General features: G+C 35.6%; 1 protein-coding gene across 1 annotated transcript; it reads right to left on the reverse strand.

Annotated features, from left to right (window-relative positions):
• Positions 1-323: 323 nt before the first annotated feature.
• On the reverse strand, positions 324-7,125 carry LOC123654104. The gene is made up of 4 exons (XM_045590065.1): positions 7,105-7,125; positions 5,604-5,700; positions 1,457-1,630; positions 324-1,276 (listed from the first exon to the last, which is right to left on the reverse strand). The coding sequence occupies exons 1-4, from the start codon at positions 7,123-7,125 to the stop codon at positions 324-326; spliced, it is 1,245 nt and encodes a 414-aa protein (XP_045446021.1).
• Positions 7,126-16,581: the final 9,456 nt, after the last annotated feature.

Below are 16,581 nucleotides of genomic sequence, written 5' to 3' on the forward strand. Positions count from 1 at the left end.
TTCGCTCCTAGCTGCGATCACACTACTTACAAACATTTAACGACACAACGCGCCGGGTTCGAGAATAGATCTTCCTCCGTTCTCAGTTATCTGTACCCGGGTACGGCGTCGGACATCTAGGGCGGAAGATCGACCTCTCCACTAGAGTTAGCGCCGGACTTCGGTCGACTCACCGGCGAGATCTAGTAACCTATATTGCTTTATTGCGGTTTAAAATGGCAGTGATGGTAGGCGAGTGGTGCGGCGGGTCAGCGCGCGGCGACGCGGCACAGCGCTAGGCGCAGTGCGGCGGCGGCGGGCACGGCGGCGCCGCACAGGCCCGATCAGAGCCGGTCCTCCTCCTCCTCCTCCTCGCCCTCGTCACCAGCCTCCTCATTTTCCTCCCGGTAACCCGGGTGCTCACTGATCGCGTAGTAATTTCCATTGTATATCACGCCGAGCTCCCTCAATGCGTCTCCTCTAATCGTCGCCTTGATCGTCCAGTTGTAACAATCGTCCGATTCCGACTCTCGGTCCAACCTCTCCACGTCGAGTATCTTGGAACTGAGTCTCTCGAGTATGATGCCTATGTCCTTGATGGTCAGATGCCGCTTTTGATCGACGCTCAACTGATCGATAAGAAGGAGGAACTTTTCCGATGTGACTGCTTCATCTTCGACTAGGGTGTTCTCGGTTTCGCTCTCCGACGAGTCTCGTTCACCCCGACGCGCAGACTCGGCATCGAGAAAACGGACGTGGCCCTTCGGTCGTCCCTGAGGTGAAGCGCGCGGCTGGGAATCCTGAATCGGAGACGTGGCAACGCTTTTGTGCACTGCGATACGTCTACCCTCCTCATGTAGTGCACAGCAGTGGAAATCGCATTCGTCCGTCGGAGGACGATGGGGATGCGAGTGCGTGGGCGGGGTGGGGGGCGTGGCATGGGGAGGGGGCGCGGCAGCGCGGCACTCGGCCGTGTGCACGTGGTGGTCGAGCGAGGAGGAGGCCCGCGAGAGGCGCGCGCGCGCCGGCCCTGGCTCATCGTGGTTCACAACGGTGATATGCGGCGGTGGGGGCTGCGGGCGCTCCAGGGAGGTCTGTATGACGAGCGAGGGCCGCCGGTCTGGCTTCGCCTGACGCGAGGGCGACCGTGCTGCCGGAGACGCCTGAGGCCGTTGGTCCCAGTGCAGTACCACTGTGACGCGCCCCTTGTTGTCCATGATTTTCCATGAAGGTGTCTCATCGTGCAGCTCGAGAGCGTGTATCGTCTCGCATACAATTTTCGGTATAGCCGATATAGCTGGAATAGCATAATGTTTATATAATTAAAAGTTAAACACTACACAACACAAATAAATATTTTACTTGAAATGAAATTCTAAGTTATATTATCTAACATATTTCATGGTGACTTTGTATAAAAAGCCGTCATGCGTTTATATAGCCTATAAGTAAGATACACCATCGCTGCAGCACCTACCAGCCTTGATAACGTCGACGCCTGTGGGGTACCATCGCTCTCCCTGCCGCAGCAGTAATAGCACAGTGTTGGGCGGGAGAGTGCGCCAGTACTCGCCGTCCTCGACTTGGGTGCCGTCACTCTCTAGCACCAATCGGACTGGCTCACTCGCAGCTACCGATAGCTTCTCTTTTCCTGAAAGACATACACAAGTATAGTTATGACTAGTAATACCCATGCGGATAATTCGCACTAAGTAAAAAATGTATCGCTCGTCAATCACGTTAACGTTGTTTCAAAATTAAAGCCGTCCTGTATATAATTTTAATAATTAATAATTTACAAAAAAAATCAATATTTTTTTTGTGGATGCCGGTAGAGCAAGCAATTAATAAAATGATATATAATTTATGTTCAGTAATTGTGAGATTTTTTTCTAAAAAGGCAAGCTTACATAACCTTAGCGTATTAATATATATAATTTTTGTGAAATTTATTAAACATACATACATACATATAATCACGCCTCTTTCCCGTAGGGGTAGGCAGAGACCACCTCTTTCCACTTGCTACGATCCTTACATACTTCTTTCGCTTCGTCCACTTTTATTATTACCTTCATACATGCTCTTCGGTTTAGGGTACTCTTGACCTGACCTTTTTTCAAGACGTCCCTTATTTGGTCTCGGAACGTCCGCCTAGGTCTACCCCTTCCAACCTTTCCATTCACACTCGCCTTATACACTTTTTTCATCAGTCGTTCTTCACTCATTCTCTCGACATGACCAAACCATCTAAACATACCTTTCTCAATTTTGTCACTCCATCTTCTTTCAGACCATGACGTTTTCTTATCTCACTATTTCTTATCCTGTCACTCACTTTAACTCCTATCATACTTCTCAACGCTCTCATCTCAACTGCATTTATTCTGCTTTCATGTTTCTTCTGCCATACCCAACTTTCACTTCCGTACATGAGTATTTTTCTTCTGCATTCACTATTCTTTCAATATCGCTCTCACACTTTCCATCTCTTGTAAACTTTGAACCCAGATACACAAACTCTTTTATTTTATTAAAGAATTGATTATTTTATTTGTAAATTTTGTTTACCCATAATTTTAGTTCTCTTTTATATAAAAACTAACTGACCCCGCAAACGTTGTTATGCCATATATGTTATTAACCCCCTTAATCCCCCCACCATATAACTTAGGGGTATCAAAAATAGATATTAACCGATGCTCAGACCTACCTGATATTATGCACACAAAATTTCACAAAAATCGGTCCAGCCGTTTCGAGGGAGTATGGTAACTAACATTGTGACACGAGAATTTTATATATAAGATTTTATCGGCAATGAAGCTGTTTTTAGAGAAAAGTGTCCTGAAATATTACATTATTGTACTTAACCGCCTTCTTGTGTACTAGATAAAGATTTTGTTCTCTTGTTAGACTAAGCTTTGCACTTAATCAATTACTCTACTCTGTTTTAGGGTGATGGATACCCGTGTAACTGTTTAAATAACTTTTACCTTTTATTTAGCCCACGTCGTGTCACTAGACACATAATAAGATATTTAAGAAATCATTTGAAAAAATACTGCAAAAGTTACTTTTGTAAAAAAAATAACCATAGTATATGAAAATATAACCTCACCGTGTATAAATAAAAATACGACATTAAATTTCTGCTAAATGTTAACCTTTTTTTACGTGGGAACATCCATCATGGATACCCTCCAACGCGGGGGCGCCAGAGGGTTATGTCAGACACCTACTGACTAAAAAACCACCACGTGTGGGCAGTCGTCCGCCTGTGTGGGGCGAGATGGGGTCGCGCTAGCATTCGGTACCTCGCCCCGGCGGTAGACAAAGCCTCCGGGCCCCGGCAATAACTGATTAACCTAACTCAACCGAACCATTAAATGTCACATATCGCCATATTTCTTCATTATTTCAGTTGATTAACCGTCAAAAAGAAAAAAATATAAAATAGAATATACATAGGCGTACTTCCATTAGATTTATGTTCTATAATATTTCGAATACTTTTACGAGTACATTGGCCTGATTCAATTGTTCCTGATAAAACTAACTGACGGATAACGGTGTTCATTAGATAAAGGCTTTTCACATTCTCTTTTTCATCATCAAACTACTTTAGGGGGTTTCTATTAATTATGTGACGCGTTTTCGGGTGAAATCTCACTCTATCTCAAGTGGAGGAGAAGGTTTGACCAGCCCGTTGGCGCAGCTTGTAGTGGCCGTGCTTTCTGTTCCGCGGGTTGCGGGTTCGATCCCCGTCTGAATATGGGTGTAATTTTTGGAGTTTCTTGCCGATTCTTCTCTGCAGAATCTACATTTCGAATCGGTGGTAGCTTCACTTTTATAAAAATAATAATTTATTTTAAAGTTTTAATTTGTAAAATGACGATTCGAAAGTGATCTTGGAGCCTATTTGAATAAAGCTATTTTTGATTTTGATTTTGATTTATACATGTATATTTATGAAAAAAAAATAGCTATAACAGTCAGCTTTAGGATCGTGTGCGTGTGTTAAAGATATTTATAGATTTATTTTATAGAGTCGTCTCGGCAAATATCTATTAATATATTTTAGCTTTTTTAGCTATTTCCATAGTGTTATGTCTTACGGTCTATTACTGTGGGGTAATGATATGAATTTATCTTGCAAAAAGGGTTGTTCGCGGCATTTACGATCTTGGAGTTCGAGTCTACGGGATGTTTTTCAAAAGGTAGACATATATAATAACAATTGCGTCGCAATATATTAATTAAAATATTATGTATATTCACCAGAATATTCATTAAATTAATAGTAATTAAATAATTAATTATTAATATTAATTTTAATTAATAGTAATAATCGCGTTGTAAACACGAGAAGGAATAACAAAATTGTAACTCCAAGATTCCGACTGCGCAAAGTGCACGTCTCCTTTCTTGGTTATGGTATTCGCATGTATAATAAAATCCCACAAACAATTTTAGAATTGTCACCTCTAACTTCTCTCGAAAACCTCTTAATTGGCTCGTATTATCTAAGTGTGGCTGGAACTAAAAGCGGGTCGCGCGAACTGCGTCAAATCTTATTGACCTCGGTAAGTGAATTACAACGCTGGGTGCATCTTGTGGTTTAGAGTCGGCTTGGTTCCACTAAATGTTATATTAATGCCAATAATCTTATTAGTCTACCGTCGTATGTTATCCAAAAGATCTGTTAATTATATCACAGATATTTTGAAGTGAATTAAAATCAAGTTAAAGATAATAACAAAAGTATAAATTTGTACCTACTCGTGTGAAATAACTTTAGTACTTAAAATGACGAAGAACAAGAACCTATTTTACGTATAAATCATTGTTATACTAAATTATAATAAAAATAAAAAGTAAAATAAATTAGATTTTGATGACTAGGTACAGCTGTTTTTTTTTTCATAGTATTATATATAGTAGGTATAGGTTATAAATTAAGGTTTTTAGCAGATTATTTTTATTCAATTGTGAGTTATAGGTTATAGGGGTTGTTTTATGATATTCTTGTCGTAGTTGGGTTTTTAACATCTTTAGATTACTTATTTTGTATACACTAAGGTAGGGCACAGCAGGAGACATCTCTCTCGAAATTTAGAGCAGCCTGACTGGAATAGTACTTCAACCTTACAGAAGATCACAGCTAAATAATGCTTTCAAGCAGTTTTGTGTTCCTGTGGTGAGTAAAGTGATAACTCTTGGGCAATCTCCCGTTGTTGTAGACATCTATAAGCTACGGTAATCGCTTACCGTTAGGTGAGAGTCGTACGCTTATTTGCCCGCCTAGCCTTATAATAAAACTAGCTGATCCGTGCCCACTTCGTTGGGCGTTAATTATTTTTGTGATGCAATTGTAAAGTTTTCATCTTGCTTGCGTATTTCTCCGACTTGATTTACATATACATATATTTATCACTGAATTTTTTTGTTTAATAACAATAAAATATAGCCTATATCACTCCTGTATAGTGTAGCTTACTGTTAGTGGAAGAATTTTAATGATCGGAGTAGTATTAGCGAAGATTACCCCCTACAAATAAACAAAGTTAGAAACTTTACCTCTTTATAATATTATTATAGATATGGACTCGTATCATACTAACCTCTATGAATGAGCTCTTCAAAGCTGGTCACGACTAGACCCTTCCTCACATTTCTCGAACTGTCCCATATCTTAAAAGGCCTCTTCCCTCTAACCTCCTAATAACAAACACATACAATTTTAATTAATAATAATGCACATTCACTACACATACTAAGTCATTAAGCCCCACTATATTCAAATAACAAATTTCTCAAATATTTTTGTTATTGTTATCATTATGTTACATTTTGTTTAAAAAAAGGAATATTTAATTTTTTTTTAATTATTTTTTTTTTTTCGATTAAATAAATGAAATTATAGTAATATTTAAAATACAGTGGATGCTAAAACAATGCATAATGAATGAAATATAAAACGGCGCTAATGAAAGGTTTACTTTTAATGCGGTAGCGTTTTGGACAAAAAAAAAATGAGAGCGGTGGTTATGAAACGTGCTAGATTTGATCGTGTGTTACCTATCTTTAAGGGTTATTAAGCTTCTTATTACTTTGAAAAAGCAAGGACATGAGATATCTATTGGTTAGAGATACAAAAATTACGAAAGAAGAATACTGTTTTTATGCATATCAAATTTATTAAAAATTAGGATAATCTGATGTTGGTTAAAGTATTTCAATCTTTTTATTTGAACTTTTATCACCATTTTTAAAAAGGTAATTACTATGCAGTTTTTTTTTTAAGTTTTGGGCAATAATTGTAAAATTCTGATCGTTTCAATTGTTCTAAGACAGACTGACGTAAACTGTGTTCTCACCATTAAATCAGATTTCAAAAGTTTTCAATATAAGAGAAATGAAAAAGAAGAAACGCGTATTCATGTCATTCTACAAAGAACGGGTCATGCATAGTGTAGGTGCTACGGCGTAGCGGCTACGTATCGTAGCCGGCGTCCGTAGAGCCTGCACTGGATGCAGCGGTGCAATGCCCGAGCGACCTGCGCCCCCTCCTTGCTTGCCTTCCCTTCCCGCACCCCTCGCGCCCTTACTGACACGCCCCTCGCCGCACGCACTGTGCGTTGACCTACTGACATCGCCCTCAACGATCTTTAATCTAGACTGGACTATCCCAACCGTGGGAAATTGAGACCTAGTTACATTCTGGAATCATCTGGCGCCGAGTCATCGGACTTTATTTTCTTCGACGGAAATGTCATTGTCATGTTCAGTGATCAGCTGATTGCTCGACATGCGAAACGAAAAATGTAACAGCTACGAATAAAGCTACAAGCAAAGTTTGTCATTGAACTCTACACGGACTGAGTCTTCAGTACTTTAAAATAAATAATAAGAGTTTAACGCTTATAAATGTAAATAACTTACTCGAGTAAAAGTAGAAGGGGTCATAATTCTTCTCACTTAATACTCGTGTTTTATCACTTTCACATTCATGATGGATCGAACAGCAAATAATATCATAAGGTGACTCTAGGAGGTACTATTTACAGGACATCGCGATGGGTAATGAACAGTGCATGGTCGAGTGGCTACGGATTGTGTTACCTCTTGTATTTCGACTATCATTTTCACGGTGCATTCACTCACACTTGCAACTTCACTTCAAGTCACTTTTCTGTTTATTATATTTAGCGTATAATTAGTTGAAGTCTTTTTATAACTATATGCTAATTAAAGTCGTCCACAACATCAGTGATGTCCGTTATTAGAAAATTATGAAAAAGAATCAAATTTTTTTAAATGTAATCTTAACGTACAGTAGGTAATATACAAAATAGAAATGAACCGTACTCAATATATCCACGTATCACAATAATAAGCCCAAAGCACAACCTTAAACGATACGAAAGCCGCAAAACGACTCTGTCTACGATACAATTCTAAACATGTAAAAATATTACTTAATTCTGAGCATCTGTAAAATTGAGAACACGTAGCTATCTATTTCGACTGTGAAATATTTATAAACGATCATCTTTATCCACATCATTCGTTAGTATCCTAGTAGTGTGAAGCGTGTCAAGCACAGATTAAACATTCGAATGGGATCGGCGCACTCTGCGGTAGGAAAGGGCGGCGCGGTGCGCCGGCGAGCGCCGCGGCCGCACTGTCGACGCGCGACTCGTGACTCGTGACCGGGTCGCGGCCTCCCCCTTCCCACCACCCTCCCGAGGCGCCGCGCCCGCCCCTCGCCCCGCCGAGGCCTCGGGCCCGCACTGCAGCGCCCTACCCCATGCCGTAACATCTTCGAAATTAGCAACACCGATAATGCACTTTTAGGCCGTCCTAAAGTATTGGAGCCGTCTTTGATTACGTATGACCGTCGAGATAAACCCTCATAGACTTGCTAAGCTACGTCGAAAAGAGACCATTTTCTAATTTAAAATCTGTCAAACGAGAACTGCGTTAAAGATAGGTCCATAATAACAGCGATAAATGACAATGTAGAAAGCTATTTTATTTTTATTACCGACTACGACAGACAGCGCTGATATAATATTGTTTACGTGGAAAACTTCCACACTGTAGAGTTCGAATGTGTACTACGGTTATGCTACGCTGTAGCGAGCTGCTACGAGCAATACTTTACACAGTTTATTGACTTATTTGTATACACAAAACATTATTCAACATATTTAATTATTAAAATATAGTTTATAGACACATACGTGTAATCTTGTTTGTGCATCTAAAAATGTCTATGTGTGCTATAATAATTTCAAGAAATTAAAGTATAAGAAGGTGATAAAAACAATCTTTGTCGATGTCACCTCGGGAAAATTCATCATGATAAAATATCCTAGTGTTGACCGAAGCTCGATGGGTCGTTGAACTTTTATTAAAAATGTAATATTAAAGTTAGGTGGTCTTGGTAATATATTACAAGTATTACTTTATAAAGTTTAATTCCTAAAAATGCAACGCTTGTATTCGTTTAACATAATAGAGTAAAGCAATTCGACGTGCATTTTTGTGGTCTTTCTCGAGTGATTTGTGTAAACAAATTAGGACAGAATACTTCATTTTTTATGAAATTAATAATGTTCCGTTTATATTTCATGAACTTATGCCTTATAGATAATGTTGATTGTAGTAATGTTTGATATTGTTATTAGTTTACGCGATTGGTAATGGTATTATTTTTTCGTCCCTGTGTTTTATTATTTTATATATTAAAAAAGTATGTTTTTATATGTTATATAATAATCAATCATTAATTTAATATCATTATTTACTAAAAAAATATATTCACAAAAATCCTGTTCTACTTTAGTAAATAAAAGTATTTTAGCTGCTTTAAATTGTTTTTGTGACCAGTCTTAAACATTTTAGTTTCAACTAAAAAAACGAGTGTGCTTTAGACGACACGACTGAATTGAAACTTACGAAACGTGACTCTCTCTCTCTCTTTCTATCTCCACTAACTTAAATCTCCCTCTCAACTTCCATTCGCCTCGCCCAATCACACTTTTCGTAACGCATTACGCATTCACCAGCTTACTCCCCAAGCCAAGACTATGTAAAGAAGTTTCAGTTTAAAATAATTGTGTTTGCAGACAAACGAAAAAAAAACCGACTTCAATTACATCGACAAGTAATACAACGTAGATCGACGAAAAAATAGTCAAGCAACTACGCGTTATCAAAGATTACTCAAAAAGTAGTTATCAGACCTCGATAAAATTTAAATGTGACCACATGATGAACATCAGCTTTACATTAAATTAAAAATTATCAAAATCGGTACACCTAGTAAAAAGTTATTGCGGATTTTCAAGAGTTTCCCTCGATTTCTCTAGGATCCCATCATCAGATCCTGGTTTCCTTATCATGGTACTAAACTTGGGATATCTCCTTTCTAACAAAAAAAGAATTATTAAAATCCGTACATCCAGTAGAAAGTTATGCGGTATAATACAACATAGGTCGACGAAAAAAGCGTCAAGTAAAAACGCATTATTAGATATAGCTCGAAAAGTAGTTATTAGATCTCAAATAAATTTAAATGGGACCAATTGGCACACACCACCTTTCGATTAAAAGAAAATTTGTCGAAATCGCTCCACCGAGTCAAAAGTTCTGATGTAACATACATAAAAATAAAAAAATAAAAAATTATATAGTCGAATTGAGAACCTCCTCCTTTTTTGGAAGTCGGTTAAAAAGTATATAAAAATATGTTTTATTACAACATCAATGCAATAAAAACGAAGAAAGAGAAAAAAAATCACACCGATATATATTTTTAAACGCAACCAGCAGCGACAGTATTTACGAGTATCATTCTCATTCGTCAAGACGCTCTCTAAGAATCTCCAACTGCGAGACGAGCACCTTCCATCCACATATTTTCTCGTAATTAGATGTACCGGCGAAATTAGACTTCTGTTCCACAATTTATGTCTACGGCTAGCTGTGCAGTGTTTTAATAACCTATTTGTCAATTCGTTTTCTGTAATTTGTTTTAGTAAACAAACAGCCAATTCTACGCGAAGGAATATTTTAAATATTAAATAAATTATAAAGATGTGTTGCTTTAGTTTTAGGTTTTAGTGGCGCTGGATTCAGTATACATTAACGATTCACAGTTTTTAAAAGTTTTTTTTTTTTGCTGGCAAACGAAAAAAACCGACTTCAATTACATCGATAAGTAATACAACCTTACCATACCTCCTTTTTTGAAGTAAGTTAAAAATCGTTGACATTTTTACGTATTATTCTTAACAGATTAAAAATTATAAACAGATGATTAATTGACTTAATTTGTTTTAACGCTATTTAAAAAAGATATTTTAGATTTTTATTAAGATAATAATGCTTTATACGATTCGTAGCCAGCAATTTTAATTTCAACTAATATTTATGTAACTTTAGCATATTAAATAGACCTCAGTTATTCTAAAAATTATTGAAAAATACTATATGAAACGTCATAACTCTATTTATTTTTATTTGGAGCAAGTTACCTTTCAATTTACCATTATTACTGAAATATATTAGTTAATTATCTGTGAAAAATCGGTGTAAATGAGAATTATTCTTCTTGCTTACTATAGTTTATTATTTGTAGTAAATGAAGAAACATTTAATGAAAAACAATATGCTTAAATGCTTATAGTTTTGCTATGAACTGTGAACGGCGAACCGCCGGATGGACGGCAGGAGTGGATGCAAAGGTAGCGTAAACTTCGCGTAAACTGCAACGTTTCATACTTTTTACGGGGAATTTTTAAACTGAAATCAAAAAAGGTTATCAGTTCGTGTTACCTCGCTTTTACTTTAAATTTGAATGGAACCACATGACAAGTACCACCTTTCGGTTAAAAAAAGAATCATGGAAATCGCTCCAGCCAATAAAAAATCTCTATCAACATTTCATAAATTTTTCAGAACAGTCAAGAAATATTTTGAAACTGAAGAATATGCAAAGAACAAACTTTGTACAAGATTTGTTTAATTACTTATCATTGCTATTATTGCTTTTAATTGGCAATATTGATATAGTATTAAAATAAAGCATATGATTTCACCAATGTCACGAATGGAGAAAAAACGAAGCAGATCATTTGGTGCGCTAAAGATTGCGAACCTCAATAAAATTTTGATAACCGTTGAAATATTTCGTTTCATAAATTTAATTGGCCATGTCTTAATGACATAACGATTTGTTAAAACAACCTCGCTCACGATTACAGATTGTTAAATCGTAATCTTGTTAGTGCATTACCAGGGCTTCCTCGACTAAAACCTATCACTAAACTTTGTTTCAGAATGGAAGGAGGAGAAAAATATCTATTAACAGTATTTTTTTCTAAACAAAATGAGATGAGAAATTGAATAAATTCGAATTACATAAATAAAAACTTCTAGAAATTGACGTATTTGATTATTCGGCATATTAAATGGCAGAAGATATTGTGAAACAACTTTTTAGGATTTTATCGCGGTTTATTAAGATTTTTAAATGCCCGACTTTTCTGACATTTTACAGTATTTTATTTAGCGACCATGGTCGCGGGAGGGTTTGTTTTATTATAATGAGTGAAATTCACGTAAATATAAGAAAACAATAAACAAAAGATATTGTTTATGTTATGCATATTGTCACCAACCCGCCTGCTCAGCGTGGTGACTATGGGCAAAACACATGAGTTCACGCCATTTTTGACGCGAACTTGTGGAAGCCTATGTCCAGCAGTTGACTGTAATAGGCCGAAATGATGATGATGATGATGATACATTAACAGTATTTTAAATTTGTTTTCTGACGAAGATACAATAATATTTTTTTATTGTAAACCACAGTATAAACGAATAAGTAATTAATATAGATATAGGTAAATTAAAAATAGATAAGTTGATGGGTTTCTGACATGGAATAAGACGAAACACAATTGTAGATATGTGAAAAAGATGGATTTTTAAGATGCATGCAACGCCATAAACACTACTATCTTACACTTTAAACGTTTATTGAGATTTTTAAAATATAAAAAAAGATTATTAACATTTCTATATATAAATAAAAATAAAGTATGTGTGTACTTATGTACGCACGTAAGAAGTTATACTTCATTGGCTAGTTAACTTCACGTTGCTAACTTTTTCGTTGACTAGCTAACTTCTGGGTGTCGGTTTATCGTAACAGTGTGCACGCGTATCGTAAAAATTTACCCTCATCATTTTTCCCTGACGCGCCAAAAGAACTATAACTTCAAGAAGTGTTGGAAAAACGAAAAACAAAAAACATATTTGAATGAAATTGATAACTTTGTTATGGCGCTAATACAAAAAATGCGAATGTAGATGAATATTAATTATCTGACGCTAACTTTGCTGGACCGCTATATACACAAACCTGTACCTAGTTACTCACCGAAACCGCGAAACATCGTGTTTCTTAGAGACATTTAACGAGAAGCAATATCTTTTCAATTTCGAGAGTGTGTGTAACTTTTTGCGTTATTTTTTTGATAGAAATTTAATAATCTTTTTGTAACAACCCACTGCTGGACATAGGGCTCTTTCTCCACGTAGGAGAAGGATTGGAGCTTAATTCACCACTACGGGTTGCTCCACTACGAGTTGGCGGATATGTGTTTACCGGAAGAATCTTGAAATTTGGTACGAAGCAACGTCTTATAGCACAGATGAAAAAAATTGCAAAAAGCATAAATTGTAAGTCATTAGTTCAGTCTATCGCAGTCCATTGCTGGATATAGGCCTGCATAAGTTCGCGCCAAAAATGGCGTGAATTCATGTATTTTGCCCATAGTCACCACGCTGGGCAGGCGGTTTGGTGACCGCAGGGCTGGCTTTGTCGCACCGAAGACGCTTGTACGTAACATCATATAATAAAAATATGTTTAATATATTTTTTGTACGGAACCCCCGGTGCGTGAGTCCGACTCGCACTTGACCAGTTTTATTAATCATAAAAACGACATTTATTTGTATTATAGTATTCATAATTACACTCTACACATCCAAGCTTTATCAGGGAGATAAGTAGGTGTAAGTTCCGTATTTTATTATTATACTCTTTGGGTGTAAGTGTGTATTAGTTGTCAGTTTCGTGGGTTTATTTTATACATGTCCGGAACTAACAAAATCAACTTACGATTTAGAAGACAGTAAGAGGCAAATTTAGTTTTCAATATAATTAAGTATACAAACTAATTTCAAATGACGAAGTGTAACCGCTAAACACATACTCAGGCGCGAGAGACTACTCAAAGGATTACTAATCGAGGTATTACTGTGGATCCCCTATTTCGCCTGCCTGGCACGATCGATTGCCGAGATCATGGATTATTATAGACAGCTTAGTGATCTAATCTGCATATCTATTTTAAGTTTTAGATAAAAATAGATTTAATAATTTAATAATTGTATTGTTTTCTAATTGTACTCAAAATTATATATCTTCTTCAAAAATTGATGATAAGTAGAATAAATTTCACCTTTTAAAGAGAGCAGATTGGATTAATAGGTAAATTTGTATTTAATACAATCGACCAGGCTATATTTAATTCAAAATTAATTTAGTTGCAAATGTACCTACGAGTTTAAAGAATACATTTAATACCCACCGACAGTATGCCTATAGGTATAGAAAATTCGAATGTTGATGTTAGTTATGCAATTAACTACCGGATTGGCAAGAAAATAGTTTTATGTTAATACTAGCTGATCCCGCAAAAGTTTGTTTTGCCAAATATGTTATTAACCCCCTTAATCCCCCCCTCCTTATAAGTTAGGGGTATGAAGAATAGTGTTGTACGATTCTCAATCCTACCCGATGTGCACACAAAATTTCATAAAAATCGGTTCAGCTGTTTCGGAGGAATATTTTAACTACCATTGTGACACGAGAATTTTATATATAAGAAGATATATAATACTACTCACTTTCACCCCCATGTTTAATAAAAAAATCTTACATCAAAAAGCTAAAAACTATTTCATCCGAATACGATGACATAGAGTTATTTACTAAAAATCTGGTTTGAATCGCGGTAGTCGAATATAATATAGCTTAGTCAGTCATCTTCCAGCCAACTCTTTCGCGATTTATCTTTAACATACTAAATCATATGATAAAATAATTTTTATCCTTTAAGCAGATGGGTGAAAATTACGCCTACTTCGGATCTTAGACTATTAATTATCAAAAAAAGTGAAGCTACCACCGATTCGGAATGTAAATCCTGCAAAGAACAATCGGAGAAAAAATCAGGATTTGTAAGGAGGTATATGTATGTTAACATAGAACTTTTGACAGAGTAAAAAGGTATGAGGTATAATACAGTGTAGGTCGACGAAAAAATAGTTAATTGAATATGCATTATTAGATAAAACTCGAAAAGCATTTATCAGATCTCAATTAAATTTAAACGGAACAACATGACACGCACCACCTTTCGATTAAAAAATATCGAAATCGGTCTACCGATTAAAAAGTTGTGAGATTCTTTATTTTTTATTTTATTTTATTCATAAGTCAACACCAACAAGTAGTACAACAACAAATACAAAATCAATAAAGTAACATCGGTATCTAGATAATTGCCTTCTTTTTTACAAGTGTCCTTAAGTTACTAAGAATATCGTCAACATCGAAATAAATCAAATTATAAATTGTCCATTTAGCATACAGTTATGAATATTCGCGATTAAATTCAGAACTTATTGTCAAAAAGTAAATTTAAAAAAACTGACGTCAAAAACATTTAAGAAAAATATAGTAAAAGTGAGCATCAACAGAATTTAGAAGATCGTCCAATTTTATTTGCAGGTGTCTGTAAATTATTTACAATATTAAAAACGTAAAATAAACCGACCAACTTTAACATACATTAAAAGAAAAACATAAAATAGAGTCGAATGTACCTTTAGAATTTAGACTCATCGCTTTATTTTCTAGAACAATTTTAGTTATCATATTATGATTTAATTTTTAAAACAAGGTTAATAAAAACATAAATTTATTAATTCTTGTCCGAAATTTTCGCCACTGCGGTACTTGAACATAGCTTAATTGTAGAACTAACTCGGGCGTGATGCCCGAGAGACGGGCTCGTGATATTTTACTTTCTGTGTCACTTATTATTTTAGCTTACATTTAAAAAACAGGGTGGATTTCATATTTATTATATTGAATTTCATACGAATCTATAATAAAAAAAATTACTGAGGTATATACATATAAGGCATAGCAGGAAATGTCCTGCTCAAAATATGGATCAACCCGACTGGAGTAGTACCTCAACCTTACAGAAGATCACGGCTAAATACTGCTTTCAAAAAGTTCCTGTTAGTGAGGTAAGATGACCAGAGCTCCTGGGGGAAATAGGGGATAGGGTCGGCGACGCGCTTGTGATGCTTCTGGTGTTGCAGGCGTCTATAAGCTACGGTCGCTTACAAGGTGAGCCGCACGCTTGTTTGAAGATCTAGTTGTATGAATAAAAAAAAAATTAAAGGTCAATCTCTGTCTTTGTTTACGGGAGTACAATTTTGATGTAAACTCTATAGAAATTGTGTCAAAACCTTTAAATAGTAAGAAAAACCAGATGGATGGATGGAAAAACCAATGGATTATTGAAAACGGACCTTTAAACTGTACCGCTTTTAATCTTTCGCCTAATTATTGCGACTTTATCACTGAGTGACATAAGCTATATTTAACGGGTTGAAAACAGAAGAAGCGGAAAACTAGTAATCTATAAACTTAGCGATTAGTAATATATATAGCATTTAGGTATGCAATATAGTTTAAGATATATATCAGGAGTTTTATTTATGCAAATATGCACATATATTCAAATAAATATTGCATTGTAAGAAAAATATCTATGATAAACATCTATGGCATATCCACATATATAGACTTTTTATATGAAAATAATAATGAGACCTCATTTCTTTTTTTTTTTTTTTTTGTATATAAAAATATTTTTTGATTGATGTCAAGAATTTGTATTTTGAATTCTTCTTTATAATTAAAGATTTACAATTTATTAATTCTATTTTATATTTTACTACGTGCACGTTGATTTGGAATTCTATTGTATTTTTTGCTATGTGAACATTGTTTTTTATATTATTATTATTATTATTCTTTGATAAAGAGTCGGTGGAGATAGCGAAGATCTTATCATTACTTCAACCGTTAAATAGCACATTCGCTCAACATCTCGAAACGTTATTCACACATAATTATAAATGTAAATTATATGCAGAAACTTCTTTACTAACTCGATGACCCCGGACCCGTATTGTTTGCTATGTAGTTAGTATTTCAATTGTCTAATCGTAATTGTGTTCTCCATACGTAACTGTTATCATTTTATGAGTTTCGGCACTATTAAAATGAGATATGTTTTAGTACCTTAATTTCTGAAACGAAAATATGTTTAAACAGAGTTCTTTCCTTTGACGATTACTCCTATTAAAAAGAAATTAATAGCTAAAGCTTATTATTCGGTGCAGAATTATATGTGGATTTAGTGACCCTGTATT

This window comes from Melitaea cinxia, chromosome 5 (assembly GCF_905220565.1).
Source record: "Melitaea cinxia chromosome 5, ilMelCinx1.1, whole genome shotgun sequence".
Classification (NCBI taxonomy): domain Eukaryota; kingdom Metazoa; phylum Arthropoda; class Insecta; order Lepidoptera; family Nymphalidae; genus Melitaea; species Melitaea cinxia.